This window comes from Epargyreus clarus, unplaced genomic scaffold (genome assembly GCF_041222505.1).
Source record: "Epargyreus clarus isolate Ecla_fem2 unplaced genomic scaffold, WU_Ecla_fem_2.2 ptg000014l, whole genome shotgun sequence".
Classification (NCBI taxonomy): domain Eukaryota; kingdom Metazoa; phylum Arthropoda; class Insecta; order Lepidoptera; family Hesperiidae; genus Epargyreus; species Epargyreus clarus.
In genome coordinates, this window is record NW_027332222.1 from 8304136 (window position 1) to 8320908 (window position 16773).

The following is a 16773-nucleotide window of genomic DNA, read 5'->3' on the forward strand; positions in this document are numbered from 1 at the left end:
TCTCTACTCTACTGTCAATTGTCAAAAATAAAATAAAAATTCAATTGATGTTGATACAAGGGGAGATTATTTAAGTGTATAATTATATTTGTAAAGAAATAAAACACGTACTAAATATGGTAACGGTACAATTCACCCCCGATCTATCTGCGTTGCAAGGCGTTATTATATCGGCCGATTATGTACACTCGTTTGCAAACTTAACGGCAAAAGGCGGTAAGGTTTATACACATTAAATGCCGAACCTTAATATTTATGTATTAAATGCTTGTTAGTATTACCTGTTTTAGTAATTGTTTTTAGTAATTTCTTGCAGGGAATGAAAAGAAAATAGATTTCGTTATCGACAATGTTACAAACTTTTTAAAGAGAGAAAACTACATTAATGATGAAGGTATTCTACGAGATGCGCAGGACCCGATGCGAAGGTTTGCGTTATATATTGTGTTAAATTCGGAATTACCAGTGTTGAACGAGCTGGTCAGCACGGATTCGACGATAGACCTCCTAATATGGACAGTTCCTACAATACCCAAATGCCTCATGAGCGAAATGCTGTGGCGATTCGGTATGGAGACCTATGTTTATGAAATTATATCTTTTAGTTACCCACAATTGGCTCTAGAAGTAGCTGATGCACTTTTATTGAATCTGAAATACTTCAATCCCACTGAATGTGTCAAACAGTTGCAAACGCTATCCACAGCGTGTTTTAGAACTCTCTGTAGGATCAACTTTTTTACTGTTGAAGAAAATCAATTACAATTTGGGTTCAATAATTTTCAAAAGTGTATGACCTATTTTTGTAATCCACCTAATGAGAGTAAATTGGAACAACTCAGGAAGGATGATTTGTATAAATATTATGGAAACTGCCTGCATACAATACTAAGTGTACTGCAAGAATGCCTTGACCAATTCAATGAAACACAAACATATCATCTCAATGAAACTGTAGCTCTTTATTCAATCACATATAAGAATGATATTAACAAAACTGATTACACACCTTGCAACTGTGGCAATAAATCAGTTCTGGAAATACTTAACAAATGTCTCGAAGATTTACTGGATAAGTGTATGAAACTAGTTATGGGTATCAATCTAGATATATTTTGTGCTTGGAGCGAGTTTGAGGAAAAAGGTGTTTCTATGCAAGAGACTCTTGGAAATTTGTGCTACAAAGTTCGTCAGCGACTTTTGAACAGTGATGTATGTGAGCACCCGGTTGTTAGTATGCTTGAACAAATATCTCGCAAACCATTAAATATAACAGAGGTCATAAACACAACAGATAGCTCAGTAATAGTTGAAAATATTAAACGAAATGACAAAGAGAGCTCCCATTGGCTTCAAGCATTAATACGCAAGGACACACTCCATGAAGACCCAACCCTCCTGGAGCTGCTCAATACAAGTTTTGATCAGTTAAATAATGATAACTGCTATGAACTATTCCAAAAACTTGTTAATATTGATACCAAAAATGAAGTTTTAAAGTTATTAAAGATTAAAGCGTACCAGGGGTGTAGCACAGCTATAAAAACTGATTTGATTGATATACATTTTACGAATGTACGCTTTAATAATAGCTTAGAATGTAAACAATTCAGCAGTATGTTAACAGAAGTGTTCAATAAACTAGCCGTCACACCAGAATCAGATTTATCTGAGGTGTTAACGGTGTTCATACAAAATCCCCGGAAAGTTTACATTGCTATTTTTAAATCGGCCATAGAGAATGAGCAACAAACTGACCTCATGTTAAAAGTAATGATATTTTTGAATAAATTTTCGGATCATTATTACAGCAAGGATACTGAGCCTTGTCTTATAGTTGTACTGAAGAATGCCATTGATGAAGAGCTTGATACAAGTGTTAAACAAGATAATTTGATACGTTTCATCAGTAAACTGAAAGAGGCTCGTATTATTTCAGGACCAAAACTCTTAGTCACAATTATTATGCCTAAATTGCATACAGCACTTGTTAGCAAAAATATGTCAGATATAAATATGCAATGCAAACTCTTACACCAAAGTTATTCTGCACTGGCCTTATTACAATTTAGAGCACCAATGCTGGCCATGTTGGCCCAAGTTATGGCCCAGGTGCGCTGGAATATCAGCACCTTTGATACAATTGCTCCAACCACCCTTAAGCTTGTGATTGACTTACAGACTTCCCTTATGGATACATACAAGGGAAATATACCAGGTAACTACATTTTTATAAATTAAAATATATATATTATTGAAATCTTTGTTTTGTCCAAAAACATAATGTGCCCATATCTTTAGTTACACCATCTGAAATATGAAATCAAGTAATTACTAAGTAAGTACTATGTAATAACTAACTAAGTAAATATGAGGTGACAATCTTAGTCCTCAAAATAGGCTATGATTGGCATTGGGTCGAACCCCTGTTCGATGAGTATATGATGTTTGTTACAGATTTCTATGTATCACAGTGACCATTTATCAGCAGATGGACTGCAAGCTCATTTTCAACTCTAATCTTATAAAAAGAACGATATTTCAATAATTTATCTACACTATCTACACTAATAATATAAAGAGGAAAACTTTGTTTGTTCGGTCTCAAAAACTACTGGACCGGTTTTAAAAATTATTTCACCATTTGAAAGCTACATTGTCCACAAGTAATATATTTTATATGAAATATAGCTATATTTTATATGAAATATATTTGATGAATAGATTTTGAAGCAGTACAAAATTTGCCAGGTCAGCTAGTATACTATAAAGTACTATGCGATGTGTTCTCAGGTAAACAAGTCTCCTGGTTGAAGAGCAAGGTGAAAGAACTGGATCCACTAAACATGTACTACTACAGGCAGCTATGGGATCCTCCCGGGAACACATTTGTTGAAATTATCAGTGGAATCCACATACATAAAAACATGGACAGTGAAATGCTAACGCTATGGCTTGCGAAGGTAAATTTCAAAGATTGAAAATGTTCATCTAAATATATATAACTCAAAGGTGACTGACATAGTGATCTATCAACGCACAGCCCAAGCCACTGGAAGGATCGGGCTGAAATTTGGCATGCAAGTAGATGTTATGACATAGGCATCCGCTAAGAAAGGATTTTGATCAATTCTACCCCCAAGGCGATAAAATAAGGGAGGAAAATATTACATCGTAACGCGAGCGAAGCCACGGGCAAAAGCTCGTTGATAAAATATACATATACAATATGAATTATGAGTAACAGCTACAATCACTGGGTTACTTAATTATATACTCGTAAATTATTTTAGTTTTAAATTATTTTGGCCTAATCCTTTTCATTGTGAGAGAAGATCCTTGCCCAGCAGTGGGACAGTAATGGGTTGATGATGATGAAATTAGTTTTAAGTATCTGTGACCTGAAAATGTTCACTTTTAAGTACTTTGTGAATGATTAGTAGTTTGTAAGTTAAGTAATGTACTTTGTGGTTGTATAAGCAACAGAAAGTAGGTATGACGCTATATCATACTGGCTTTGCAAATAACTACACTGATAGAATTCTCACTCAAAAGATACAGAATGTTATAGAGTTACTAAAGTTACTTTACCTTGAAAAAAGGTAATTTTACATTTAATTTTTCACCTGAATTTATTACATTTTTAGGTTCTCTGTTCGACTACTTCAGAGGAATGGGATAGCATTTGGGAAAGTCTGAAAGACTTTGGCGATGTGAGAATACTCGACTTTTTCCACAGTGCATTGCTGTCTGTATTGTCTACAGAGAAATCTTACCATACAAATGTTACATGGAGTTGCCTGTTGTATTGCTACGGGAACTTCGTTAAATGCATAAGGGTGAGTCTTTTATTAAACCTTCGTACTCTAATCTACTTTTAATAGATGCAGTTTTGGAATTTTATAAAAATGCGTAGCAGAAGGTTTTCAAGACTAATATGCAGACTTTTACCTCTATGTTTATGTGTATTTAAATTTCAAACTAATCGGTTAAGAATTTATACAGAATTTAGCAGTTTAATTATATAAATATATTCATATTTCAATTATTTCATTTCTTTTCAGTATAAGTTCTTCAAAGAACCATTATCAAGCAGTCATGTTACAATAGTAACCAATAAGTTACTAACAGTAATCAAATCAGTTCAAGAAGATAAAATTGATGAGTTGGGAACAGTGCTAATGCCATTATTTGCATACATTTCCCAGAAAAAAGAAGACTACAAAATTGATATATCACACAACTTAAAAAGATGTTTACCACAGAGCAATTTGAGTGTAATTATTAATAGTTTGTTCTCTAATGGCTCAACCTAAGTCCTGGTAAGAAATTATTTGTTGCCCATAACATTATTGTTATTTTCAAACTTGGTAACTTAGTTTGCTTGCAACAAGTTTCAACATAATCTGTCCAACCATTGTAATATGTTTATAAAAAAATCAAGTATTAATAAATAATAATTATTGAGATAAACATTACAAATCATTTGAAGTGTCCCAACAGCCTCAGTGCAACAAAATTCAAACAATTTAAATGGTTAAAATGGCTTAGCCTAAAAATAATATACTCATCTTCATTGCTTTCAAACTAAAATATAAAATATATGATCAAACAGGAAAACGTTTTTTTTATTAATCAGATATTCACCTTCTATTAGTAAATCAATGAAAGGAGCTGTACATTCTATAATTTTGCAAAAAAATAAAAGTATGACATGTCCAATTTGTCAAAATTACAAGTTAATGTTGTTAAAATGTTTTCATTTACGTTCTGTGGATGTGAAGAACCAGATAAGGAATATCAGGGCAGGAGTGACCATTTTCCAAACCAAAGTCAAATATGGGGAATGTTCGCCACAATACTGGCTACGGTTGTTTGTTGGATTCTGTATTCAAAGGTATCAATAACGTTAGATGAGTAGAGTCCACGCCAATATGCTAGTCTGCTCCTAATACAGAAACGAGTCGCGTCGCAATAGCAAATTGTAGATATTAGCGGGACGAAGACAGCGCAGGACCCCCCCGGCACCCTCCGCTGCCCGCTATCGCCCACGGGTACATAGCTGCTTTAGCGTGCCCTTACGTTACGGAGTATATGCTAACTAAACCTGCGCGCAACCACTTTAGAGCGAACTAGACGTTTGGCGCGGACTATACCTAGAATATAAGGTCCTTAAGTGATTAAAGTAGTTAACAGTGTGCTTGATAATACTGCAGCCCTTGAATATTTATTACCAGCTAATATAGAGCAGGGATTCTATCTGAAGTCGATCATAGATGTATTGCTACTAGGACTAAGAAGGTAGACTCGTATATAAGACAATTACAACAAATATCCAATTTGGATGTCTAAACTTACCTATTATAGGAGCTAAGCCTAGGAGAATAGAGTCACATAAATTACGTGATAGGCTTGTATGTTTGAAATGTTTTGACTATTAAATAGACTTCATTATGTTTCTTAAATTAACGTTTTAGGTAATCGGCACAAGAAAGACATATCCAGAAAGGCAATACCGTAACCGCTCTCGTATAAGGACGGACGGGCGCAGAGGACGCAAATAAAAATATCAACACAAATATTGTTTATAAGTGCTTATGATGATATTATATACAACAAAACATAATAAACAAATAATGGCAAATATTTAAGACATTTCCTTCTCATATTAGTAGTACTATCGTCACCCTAATTTTAATGGACACGGGGCTCCTGAGAGGGGTTTTTAGATAGTCCACCACAATATAATTGGCTCCGGATGAGTAAACAACAATTCAGAGTTAATTTTAAGAACTTTCGGGAGTTTAGGTCACGATGTTTCCTTTTACAATTAATCCTAAGTGATCATTAATTACGAATACGCACGTATCTTCTATTTAGTGCTTGTACATAAGACTGAATCGCCTTATTTCTCGTTATTCTTAGAAATGTACCTTTATATTGTATTTTACACAAAAAAAAATCAAATAACTTGAAGTTTAAAGGAATACAAAGAAAATATTGAGTTTTCTTAAGTCATTTATTCTTTATTTATTTATACTACTTATTGGTACATTAGGTTTGAACATGCATAAAATATAAATGCCCCATATTATAATTTTATTTCGTCCCATATATTTATTCACTAATTAACTATCACTTAATGATAAACATGGCAAAGATTTATATTTAATTAACAATAATATTGCTTATATAAAATCGTATCTCTATAATTTTAATTATTGTAATAAATTCTCTTAATAGGTGTTATTCATATAATAGGAAGTATCTTTAATCTTACTGCAGTCTTGTAACAAATATTTGTGTTCATCGTCAACACGTCCTCTTTTGATGAGGTATACAAGAATGTACTGGTAAGGGAAGACAGGCACGTTGTGGTGGAAGAAAAAGCGCAATTTGACACGCTCTATAATCTTCATGTCGACGAAACAGTAGTCGGCAGTGCAGCAACTACCCGGAGTCCTGTGAATACATTAATGTGTATTAATAACACCAATTCAAAAAGTTATTAAGTAATCTTAAACACTATAATAATTTATCGAAGAAGATCTTCAGAAGAATCTTTGTTAGTCGCGTCTCTGAAGTCCCGATTACGTGACAATTTTCCAGACCCACGATCATTTTATATTCCGCATTTAGGGTTGTCTTTTCTGGCGATCAAATCTGTAGTGAGACTACTTAATTAATCGGCGTTAAAAGTGTAATCGAAAATAATGCGCTCTTTTGCTGCTACTTCAAAAGCCGCCAAATTTAAGTTTCAGATATTATGCTAATAGGGACCTTAGGTAATGCCAGTTATTTAGAAATTACAACTAGACTTTAATTATATTCGTTCCTTTATATATTACTAGCTGACCCGGCAAAAGTTGTGTTGCCATATAAATAAAAAAAATTTTAAGTGTGAACAACCCTTAACACTTAGGGGTATGAAAAAGAGATAGTAGCCGATTCTCAGACCTACTGAATCTGCATATAAAATTTGGTGAAAACCGGTAAAGCCGTTTCGGAGGAGGACAGTAAATAACATTGTGACACGAGAATTTTATATATAAGATATAAGATTCTAATATACGAAACTTACCTCGGATCATATGTTACTGGTTTCGCCTTCAATGCTTTGAATATCATCTGATAATATTGTCTATACTTTTTCTTCATTATTAGAACAATCTGTTTACCCTCAAAGGGAAACTTTGAATTGTTAGTCTGTAGTTCTAAGTGCCAGTATACAGCAGCCTTTGCTACTTCCACGCTCGTTGTATCAATCTCCACAATTTTTGGATGTTTCATCCACTCATACATACTTTCCTATAAAAAAAACGCAAAGAGTATACATAAGTGCTGATTGCACATTAGAATTATGGTGCTAGAATGTATATTATGTATTTTGTATGACTACATACATGATTAGAAACATACATAAATATACAATTGAATGTTACATATAAATTTAAGTCTGTCTTTTTAATGGTAATTTATTTTACTTACCTGTAGGAACTTTTTACATCTAAAGCTGTCATATATGAAGCTAATATGTAGGAGCCATTTCCCAGTCGCCAGTGCACAAACCATCATGCCTGAAAATGTGTCATTGGGCAAAACGGATATGAAATGTGTTGCCAGCATCTCCATTTTAGTATTTTCTGACACCACACCACCTAGTTCATTTATCATTGCTACTATTCTGTCTCGATCCTGAAATAGCAATCAAAATAAAACAGCAGCATTACACAGTTATTATAAAGCAGAAATAGGTGTGGCAGTAATGCTCTAGTAGTCATGAAAAACTCTTTTTTAACTTACATGAATAAATTCAGACAGCATGAATACTTTCTTGTCACAAGCACATATGAGGTTCTGTTTCATTTTCCATGATTCTTCTGAAGTGCCACTTGGAGATCCATAGTCGCTATCTATAAAGAAATATTTGTTTTGGTAAATAAAAAAAGTGTTTAAGCTCTAGTCATTTTTAAAGCTACAAATGAGACATATGATCCTGCCGAAATGGTGCAGTATTATCTCCATTATTCATAGTAGAATTAAATGAAAATTTATCACAATGAGTATCTTAGGGCGTCTGGCAAAACTGAAGTGGCTTTATGCTCGCATATTGTGTGTATTGAAAATGTGCAGCGCCAAAGGGTGCGAGAATGCGAGGCGATTTTACAGTTTACACATAAATGTGTAATCTTCAATGCACTAGCTCAGCATACACCCTTAGATAAGAAAAATAAAAATCATCTAATACTATTAGGCCTAATTTGTGCAAGGATATTATTACCTGATATGACCTCAGGCAGTGTAGCCTGAATCTTGCTGATAACTTGAGTTTTATTAGAGTTTATCGGACTATATTCACAAGACTTCTTTTTCTGTCTATAATTTTGTATGTACTTCCGGAATGGCAAATATACTGCTGTCTTCGCTTTGCCATTCTCAATGAATTTACGAAAGCTAACCTTTTTGGGTGTACTTTGTTTGCTGCTGAATGATCTAAAATAAAATAATTATTTACTTATGCACATTATTTTATATGTACGCTGTACATTACTGTTTATATTTTTTAAGGCTTAAACAATATGTACATATTTTAACCTTTTTGACAGAAGCTTTTTGATTGATTTACCAGCATTGTACTTTGCTGTTGATGAAGAGAGGGTTAGGACTGAAAGGCCAATGATCTATATTAAGAAAGTTATGCTACAGAGCATGTTAGTGTTATCCGTAAGCAGTAGCTGATGGATCCCCCGGCATGCCAATAGTCTAGTTGCAACTCACTCATTCCCCAATTTGGAAAAGAAATTTTTTAACGGACTGGAGGTGGGAGTTTGTTTTTCTTCAATCTTTGTGCATTCAATTTCTTGATAAATGTCTTCAATAGACCAACCTATTTGTCGGCGAACAGCTTTGGGATGTCTTGTTTTCTCAAAAGTAGGTGCAAAATCGACACAATCAAAGCCACTTTCAATAAGTGTGTCATCCAATTTGAAGTGGTTTATTTTTAAATGTTTCAAGTACGCTAGTTTCTCAGTAAATATCTCATGGCACAGGGGGCATACATAGTGTTGCACTTTCACATTTGTTGTGCACTTGTTCAAGTGCGTTACATAAGCATCATATTCGTCATACTTCTCTTCACAAAGTACACATGAGACATTAATGTACTCAGGAATGCTTAAAACAGGAGCAATCGACTTAGGCGGTTGAATGATGGGTCTGACGTCCGCTGCTACTAAAGTCTCATTGCTGCCGGAACGCTGCATCTCATTGTGCTCTATAGTGCAAGTGACGTGGCAAGTGTGTGCACCGTAGTTATTGTGATACTCGTTACAATAAACACACTTGATAGAATCCACGTCACTATCAGTCTCATCACTTGTCTCGTGGTAGTATTCCCTTTGATCCTCAGAACTTGTGTCTTTAATCAGATTCTGGTCATTTTCCCCCTGTACCGACCCACATTCGGCATGCATGTGGAATTCCTTTGTGTAAAAATCATTGTAATCCGACGTTGGAGGTTTGTCTATTTGCATGTCTGTGGTCACCAATTTTATTAAAGTATTTACTATCTTAATTTTGTATTTGATTGTACAGAAAAAAAATTGTGTCATTGTTCAAGTATTTACTTACATTATATTTACGTTTTTTTTTTCAAGATAAATTGATAAGAAAAATGTATATTTTATCTCAATACAAAATAATTAGTTATATTTTCATTCAATTCCTTCAACATTTTATACATTTATAATGATCAACAATAATTACTTAGCAGCTAATTCCAGTTATAACATATAATATAAAATAATGGTAAATTATGACTACCTTTCTTAAATCTCAAATTAAACTCTCCCACTCTGGAATACTTGAATGGGACATTCAATTATGGCTATTATAATAAAATAAATATAATAAAAGAATTTTACTACTTACCAGGGTACTTCCTCAACAAAGCATCAATGCGTTCACATTGTTGTTTAAATAGATAGGCAGTGCTTAAATTTTCTATACATGATGTACAAACACGATCTGATAAACCATCACCTTCATGTATCTGCAAAAGAAATAAATATAGCTGCTTGATTATTCTAGGGTGATACATACTTCAAATATCTGTTCTTTTAAATACATTAAATTTAAAGTTAAAAAAAAAATTCAACTAAATTAACAAAAAAGATGTATTTACAAAAATTTTTTTTTTTTTAATAAAGTAGGCCAGCAGGGACACACCACCAGCATTTTGAAAACCATGCCTCACACAGTAATTTTAGATTGTTCTCGCAGACCAAAAAACAAATCCAGGTCTGTAAATGTTCTCTTTAATATAGCTTTCATCGAAGGGATTTTAAATTCTACATCAAAATTGTGATACATGGACCTTATCTGTGTATAATATCAAATAAAGTTCGAAATCGGCAACACCACAGCCAAACATATTTCTATGTTATAACAGTAGTATTAAGCGCTGCTGTGAAGGGTATGGGATGGGAGACATATTTTTTGAGCATTTCCAGCTTAGTAGGTAACGGCATATCAACTGTGGTCCTCAGATGGGAATCTTAAACTATCTTGGGTTGATTACAGATTTCCATGAGCGGCAGTAGCCACTTACCATCAGGTAAACTTCAAGCTCGTCTGCGACTTCTGTATTATAAAAAAAAGTGGTGAAGTATTTTCTAGACCTTCTACTACTACTACTACTTCTACTTCTATTGTGAGCAATATATGCCATGCCATTGCTGGCAACACGCTTCTAAAGAAGCAGTGGCCTTTAAAATTTTCAGTGTCAATTTCCAAAAAAATAAATTTCATGATCTGTTATCTTCGTTGGTATAACACCAACGAAGATAACAGATCATGAAATTTAATTCAATCCAATATTTACCCAACAATCCACAACTTACATGAATTTTAGTATCGGCTAAGGGACGCATTCTTAAATAAAACAAAATACCATGCATTCAGAAAACCTGTTAGGTAGGTTTATGAAAGATGCAACTCACTTGAACATTGGAAAAAGACATAACCATTTCAGATAGTCTCACTGTATCATCCTTCTCGAAAATTGAACAAAAGTCACCAATTTTTAAACATAATCTGCATTTATGAAAAGGCATTATGTTAGAATATGCGTTTCGTTACGAAATTTAAATCTGTACGTATCACCAATTTCGGTTACACAAATAAAAATAAACCTAATCAAATAAAATCAGTGACAGGCGACAGCATCAACAGTGACAGTCTTAACTTTTTTTAATGCTTCGTGCCTTGCCGTTGAATTCTTTCTCTTTAGCCTTACTTTATTTTTTCAGTCGTTATTTAACACTCTGTTACTGTTATAAGAATATCAACGGACTGACTATGTATGTGTTAATTAAAATACTCGACTTACAACTCTTAAAAAATAATAAAATTTTGATCACAACTATTAGTAACAGCTTGATAATGACGCGCATGTTTTTACATCATTTTATGTGACTAATGATCACTAATGCGAAGTTTTCCCCAATATAAGTTTTCTTCGAAAATTCGATCAATTGAATCGAGAACTCGATCTCCATTCATTACAGTAACAAATTTAATATAATAATATTCCTAAACGAGTACTAGTAGAGCTGCATAATACTATCGATTTTAGTGTTTCATTATGGTACAATAAGTTTACAGACTTCTACAGCTTGTGCAAAAATCTGATTTATTGATGAAATCTCTGGATCAGTATTGGTCAATATGTTATGCTAAAAAGACAGAATCCAATGTTGTGAAAATAGATATAAAAAACATTCTAATGTCATGTTATAGGTGTTCTGTGGTCATAACTTATAGATTATTGATTGATTTGATTCGAATACTTGTTATTATTCCAATACAATCAACAATCAATTCTGTTCAATCTGAGAATAAATTAAGAGTATTAAATTTCAATAAATGCAACAAGATCTTGAGTGACTCTTTATATTGTCTGATTCGTTTGATCTTGTTAAATTATATTCTTAAAGCGGAACAGTTCCTTAATCTAACCCGCGCTTTATAAACCTACGTTGCGTTGTGATTTTACTAAATAAACACAATGCATCCAGAACTCCCTGCATATCCCAGCATTTATTCTAAACCATTCCCAGACTTCGGAAAGCCAAAAATAATAGGATTCATTGGTTTAGAAAATTTAAAATTTGCTCGAATTGTTAAGGATGCGAATGTGAGATTGAATTTGAATCGTAATATGAATGAAGTAATACGTAAACCTCCAGACCTCGATGTAAAGCTGACAGAACTGCTTCGTTTTCTCTTAGAAAACGAGATAAGACTAAAATATGTGGGTGCAGATACATTGGATGCTGCTGATTTTTTCTGTTATCGTGGTCTAATGACTTGTCTGGCTTGCACACCATACGAGAAACGAGAGCCATGGAAAATAGTGGCAGTATTACATAAAGGCAGCATCTACCTTTGTGCGAGAGAGACTGAGGAACAAAAGCAAAGGAAACAGAGGGCTACGGAGGAGGAGAAAAAATTTGCATCCTGGGGCTTCAAGTTCGAGCAATACATGTTATCTGGTAAGACTTTATTTTTTTATTTTATAACTTTAATTGTATTAACTTTCATGCATTTAATCTGTAGCATTACCAATGTGATGTGAAACTTGATCCCAAAACACCATATTAAAATTTTACACACATCTGATCAATGTGTTTTATCGCTTGTATATGTTCAGGAATCAAACGTTGATCCTACTGCATGATACACCAGTAGAGATTGCTGTACTATTAGGATTGTGATTGATGATTCCATTTTTCTATTATGGTCAAGAATTTGTGGTTTAATTCTTAACTTACAAGTCGACCAAGCCAACTAGACGAACGGGTGGAATGCGGCCTCTCTCCCCGAGTACTGCCTCATGCCGATCACATCATAGTACTGTTCACAGCTAAACTCTAACTCTCACAATTCACAAATAACTTTTGGATTATATTTTTTGTTTATTGTAACAACAATGTATACAGATAGCAATAACAATTGCTATCAGTGTACATAATTATTGTTTCTTTGTTATTTAGTACGTTATTTGTTAAGTTTTGACAGTGCTGTGGCTAAGACAGTATCTTAGCCACAGTATCTTAGCCAAGCGTGAACAATGACAGCAAGTTTTACATATTTTTTTTGTACTCATTAGTTTTCGCAACAGTTGTTAAAGTATAAAGTATTAGACAGAAATTTATTAAAATTTACATTTCATAGGTATAAATCAACATCTCACAACATGTCATTATTTTTTTGCCAGCGGTATGCACGAAGCTTACGAGTGACATCATATTTTACATTCGTATAGTTGGCTTGGTCGAGTAGTATAAAAGATTGCTATTGTGAGGCAGTTCTCACGTTTATATAGCTGGGTATGGATGCTGGGGTATTTATTATGTGCAAATCATTTTAGTCCATATATCAGCATATGTGATTGGCTACAGGTGAAGCCTTAGGGGCCGTTCAAGTATTACGTAACGCAATTTTTGAAGTTTTGACCCCCCCCCCCCTCCCCCCTAGTAACGCACCGTAACGTTTTTCTATACCCCCCCCCCCTCCCCCTCTCTAAACGTTACGTAACACTCAAGTGTCAATTTTTACCCTAAACTCGCTAAAAAGTTATGTTATAGTTTTTATCCTTGGGCGTGTTCAGCCGAACTAGGTGTCCTGAGTATTCTAAGTTAGTTTAAGTATAGTCAAAGCATATATACTGCTATACTGTACTATACTTAGTCTAACTCAGAATACTCAGGACTTATTTCGGCTGAACCCACTCATTCAAGGGATTCCCCGTAAAACGTAAATGAAAAGGGTTGCCAATTTAGGAGTTTAAATTCTCTATTGTTTCATTAAAAAATGTTACGTAACGTGTATTAAGAAAGACCCCCTCCCGCCCCTGTAACGCATCGTAACGTTCTACAAGACCCCCCCTCCCCCCCAAATTGCGTTACGTAATACTTGAACGCCCCCTTAGGTAGAGATCTATAAAGACTCGGTAACAGATGACCATTAGCTGCAGTGACCACTTACCGTCAGATGGCCAGCATGCTCACTTATTACTACTTATATAAGAAATTTTTTACCTTTAATTGTCTTTCTATAATTTACAGATGGGCCGAAATCACAGCCTAATCCAAATGTACCTGTGGATGAGACAAAGGAGTTTTCATTGATCTTCAAAACTAATTTGAACGAGCACACAATTTTATATGGTGCAGAAATGGATGGTATCAGGTGTGACACTCCCATTAATCCGCCGCCCAGCTCCGAGGCAGGTGTAGATGAAATTGTGAAGTATTTGTCAACAAAAGAGTTTATTGAGCTGAAAACAAACAGGCACATTGAGTTTTCTAATCAAGAACGAAGTTTCAGGTAATATAATAGTATTATCATGATATAACATATTTTAATTTCATGCGAGTCTGTTATGCACAAAAAGGTTTTTTTACCCTTTCAATAAAATTTACCTTTACTATTTCCCAGATTATTGTAATCAAAATTCCATATTAAAATTATACTTGTAGAATTATAAATGTTAATACACATTTTATAAGGCCTATTATTTTTTATCAGAGTCAGACCCTACCATTTTATGTAATACGTATAATACATAATATGTATATGTGTTGGTATGTATATGGTGTACTTAATTATTATTGTTTTCAGGCAATTTAAGACAAAAAAATGGTGGTGCCAATCATTTTTAGTTGGTATAACTAAAATTTTATGTGGATTTAGAGACCATTTTGGTATTGTGGAAGAGTTGAAAGTATATGAAGTCAGCGACTTACCGAAAATATCAAAGGTACATTACTAGATTATTTTAAAATTATTAATTCTTGAAAGAAGCAAAATAATTTATTCTAACTTAACTTATACCTTATGTAAGAAAATAAATTATATTCATTCTTTGTTTACAGAACTTTTGGGATCCAAACATTTGTTTCAACTTCTTGGACGCATTTTTGAAATTCGTAAAGACATGTCTGGGAAGAGAGATTGAGTATCACCACGGGAAGCAGGCAATCAACAAGCTATCAACACTTCCGCTGATTGCGCTTCAGTTCGAGTGGCAGCCAGGTTCAACAGTACAAGTGTCACGTGATTACCGTCATGAAGATGATCCAATATTACCAAATTGGTTCGTTAACGCATTCGGAAAGAAAGTGCAATAATTATGAATGGGGTTTTACCGTTTTATATGACGACTGATGGGACTAACATGTCTCATTTATAATACATGGATTTGTTTAACTTTACATCCATTGAGATTGCATTTCTGTGTTATGTTCTGTTCTGTTCTGTGTTGGGTTTAGGGCTGAATTTTTAGTCATCAGCACCTGAAATTAAGCTTATAGATATATTTTATGTTGTTTTATTTAGTAAAATTTGACACAAACTGTAATTTGGAAAAGACAAAGCATTTATATTGATGTTATAGATTTTCAGTGTTGTGTTGTGAAATTAGTAAAAATGCAATTACATACATTATGAGAAAATTGCTACATATATTTAAAACACTTTTGTACTTATGCTATTTAATTTTTTTTACAACTAATTTAAATTGTATATTTTTTTCTTACATACAATATTAATTTTATGATTGTTATTTATAGAAATATATAATTGTATTTTAAGTCGTGCAATCTATTATATTGTAAATATTCCTAAATTATTTAATTACGGTATCTATTTTCATTTAGATCTATAGGTCTATTATTATTTTATAGGAACTATTTTATATGATGTATAAAATATGTTTCATGTATAATATAGTAGTGTCACTACTTAATATTTATTTATTGCAAATGTGTTTGTTATATTGAGTTAGTCATAAGGTTGGAGAGCTTAAATGCGAATTACCTAATAAGGTGAAATGTGAGATGCGATTGAAATTCGTTGCCGAGATTCACTTGAGGCAAGGCGTAACGTGCATGGGGGCGGGCGGCACTCAAGGGGGCAAAATTATAAATAGGGGGATATTTTCCCTAATTCAGTTCAGAGACTATATTCTTATAGGGCGACTTTTTTACTGGCGTTTAAGGGGCGGCAAATTCAACCGTCCCCCCGAGACCCACGCTACGCTTTTGACTTAAGGTTTTAGTAAATAAGTCTTATTTTACATTTTAAGCACAAGCGACAGTTTTCTGCAATACTATTATCATATTAAAATGTTCAAGGGTTAACCACAGCGGTAAACAACTTCACCATTCCTGTATATAGTACTTGCGAGTTTTAATCAAAATACCGATTACACATTTAACTTATATCGTACAATTCAATATTCGTATTCGTATTCGTGCCCGTTCTATCAAACTGTTTTAGAAAGCGATTCTGTAGGAAATATCTTTTCATTTAAAAACATTCTAGTAGTCAAGATCCCATTGCGTGATTATAAATATTATTTTGATTAGAAATCAAATATCCACGTGGACGGATCAGTCACCCGGTTGGATCTAGTATTTATCAATGTCGGGGTGTTACTATGTATATTAGACTTAATATAAACACATGTTTGTATTATTGTTTAATGTGTTATTTATAAGATTGGTGTTTATTGCCGGAAATAATGAATTTAAGATTCATTCAAAATATACATTATAATACGAGCAATCTTAGCTTTTTTTTTTTTGGAAATTTCCCAAACAAAATTCGTTGACGTTTAGTATTTTATTATTATAGGTTTATGTAAACACTTATTAATTTTGATCATTTTAACATATTTTTTTAAATATAGCAGTACCAGACGAGCAT

At 33.5% G+C, this 16773-nt stretch overlaps 3 protein-coding genes across 5 annotated transcripts; 2 read left to right on the forward strand and 1 right to left on the reverse strand.

Annotated features, from left to right (window-relative positions):
- Nucleotides 1-4473, forward strand: LOC140747427 (uncharacterized). 2 transcript variants are annotated; one of them, XM_073079868.1, is made up of 5 exons: nucleotides 1-216; nucleotides 317-2218; nucleotides 2794-2963; nucleotides 3648-3839; nucleotides 4065-4473. In XM_073079868.1, exons 1-5 carry the CDS (start codon nucleotides 117-119, stop codon nucleotides 4314-4316), a joined length of 2616 nt encoding a protein of 871 aa, XP_072935969.1. In that variant the 5' UTR covers nucleotides 1-116; the 3' UTR covers nucleotides 4317-4473. The 2 variants fall into 2 exon arrangements, with proteins under 2 accessions (XP_072935969.1, XP_072935970.1); XM_073079869.1 differs by having other exon boundaries at nucleotides 63-216; nucleotides 304-2218.
- A 1532-nt stretch (nucleotides 4474-6005) lies between these two features.
- On the reverse strand, nucleotides 6006-11215 carry LOC140747428 (uncharacterized). 2 transcript variants are annotated; one of them, XM_073079870.1, is made up of 8 exons: nucleotides 11001-11215; nucleotides 9931-10051; nucleotides 8779-9535; nucleotides 8282-8493; nucleotides 7804-7913; nucleotides 7489-7695; nucleotides 7082-7308; nucleotides 6006-6462 (listed from the first exon to the last, which is right to left on the reverse strand). In XM_073079870.1, exons 1-8 carry the CDS (start codon nucleotides 11112-11114, stop codon nucleotides 6237-6239), a joined length of 1974 nt encoding a protein of 657 aa, XP_072935971.1. In that variant the 5' UTR covers nucleotides 11115-11215; the 3' UTR covers nucleotides 6006-6236. The 2 variants fall into 2 exon arrangements, with proteins under 2 accessions (XP_072935971.1, XP_072935972.1); XM_073079871.1 differs by having other exon boundaries at nucleotides 10902-11018.
- Nucleotides 11216-11801: 586 nt separating this feature from the next.
- Nucleotides 11802-15332, forward strand: LOC140747429 (decapping and exoribonuclease protein). The gene is made up of 4 exons (XM_073079872.1): nucleotides 11802-12554; nucleotides 14130-14391; nucleotides 14686-14824; nucleotides 14940-15332. The coding sequence occupies exons 1-4, from the start codon at nucleotides 12068-12070 to the stop codon at nucleotides 15192-15194; spliced, it is 1143 nt and encodes a 380-aa protein (XP_072935973.1). The 5' UTR covers nucleotides 11802-12067; the 3' UTR covers nucleotides 15195-15332.
- The last annotated feature ends 1441 nt before the right edge of the window (nucleotides 15333-16773 follow it).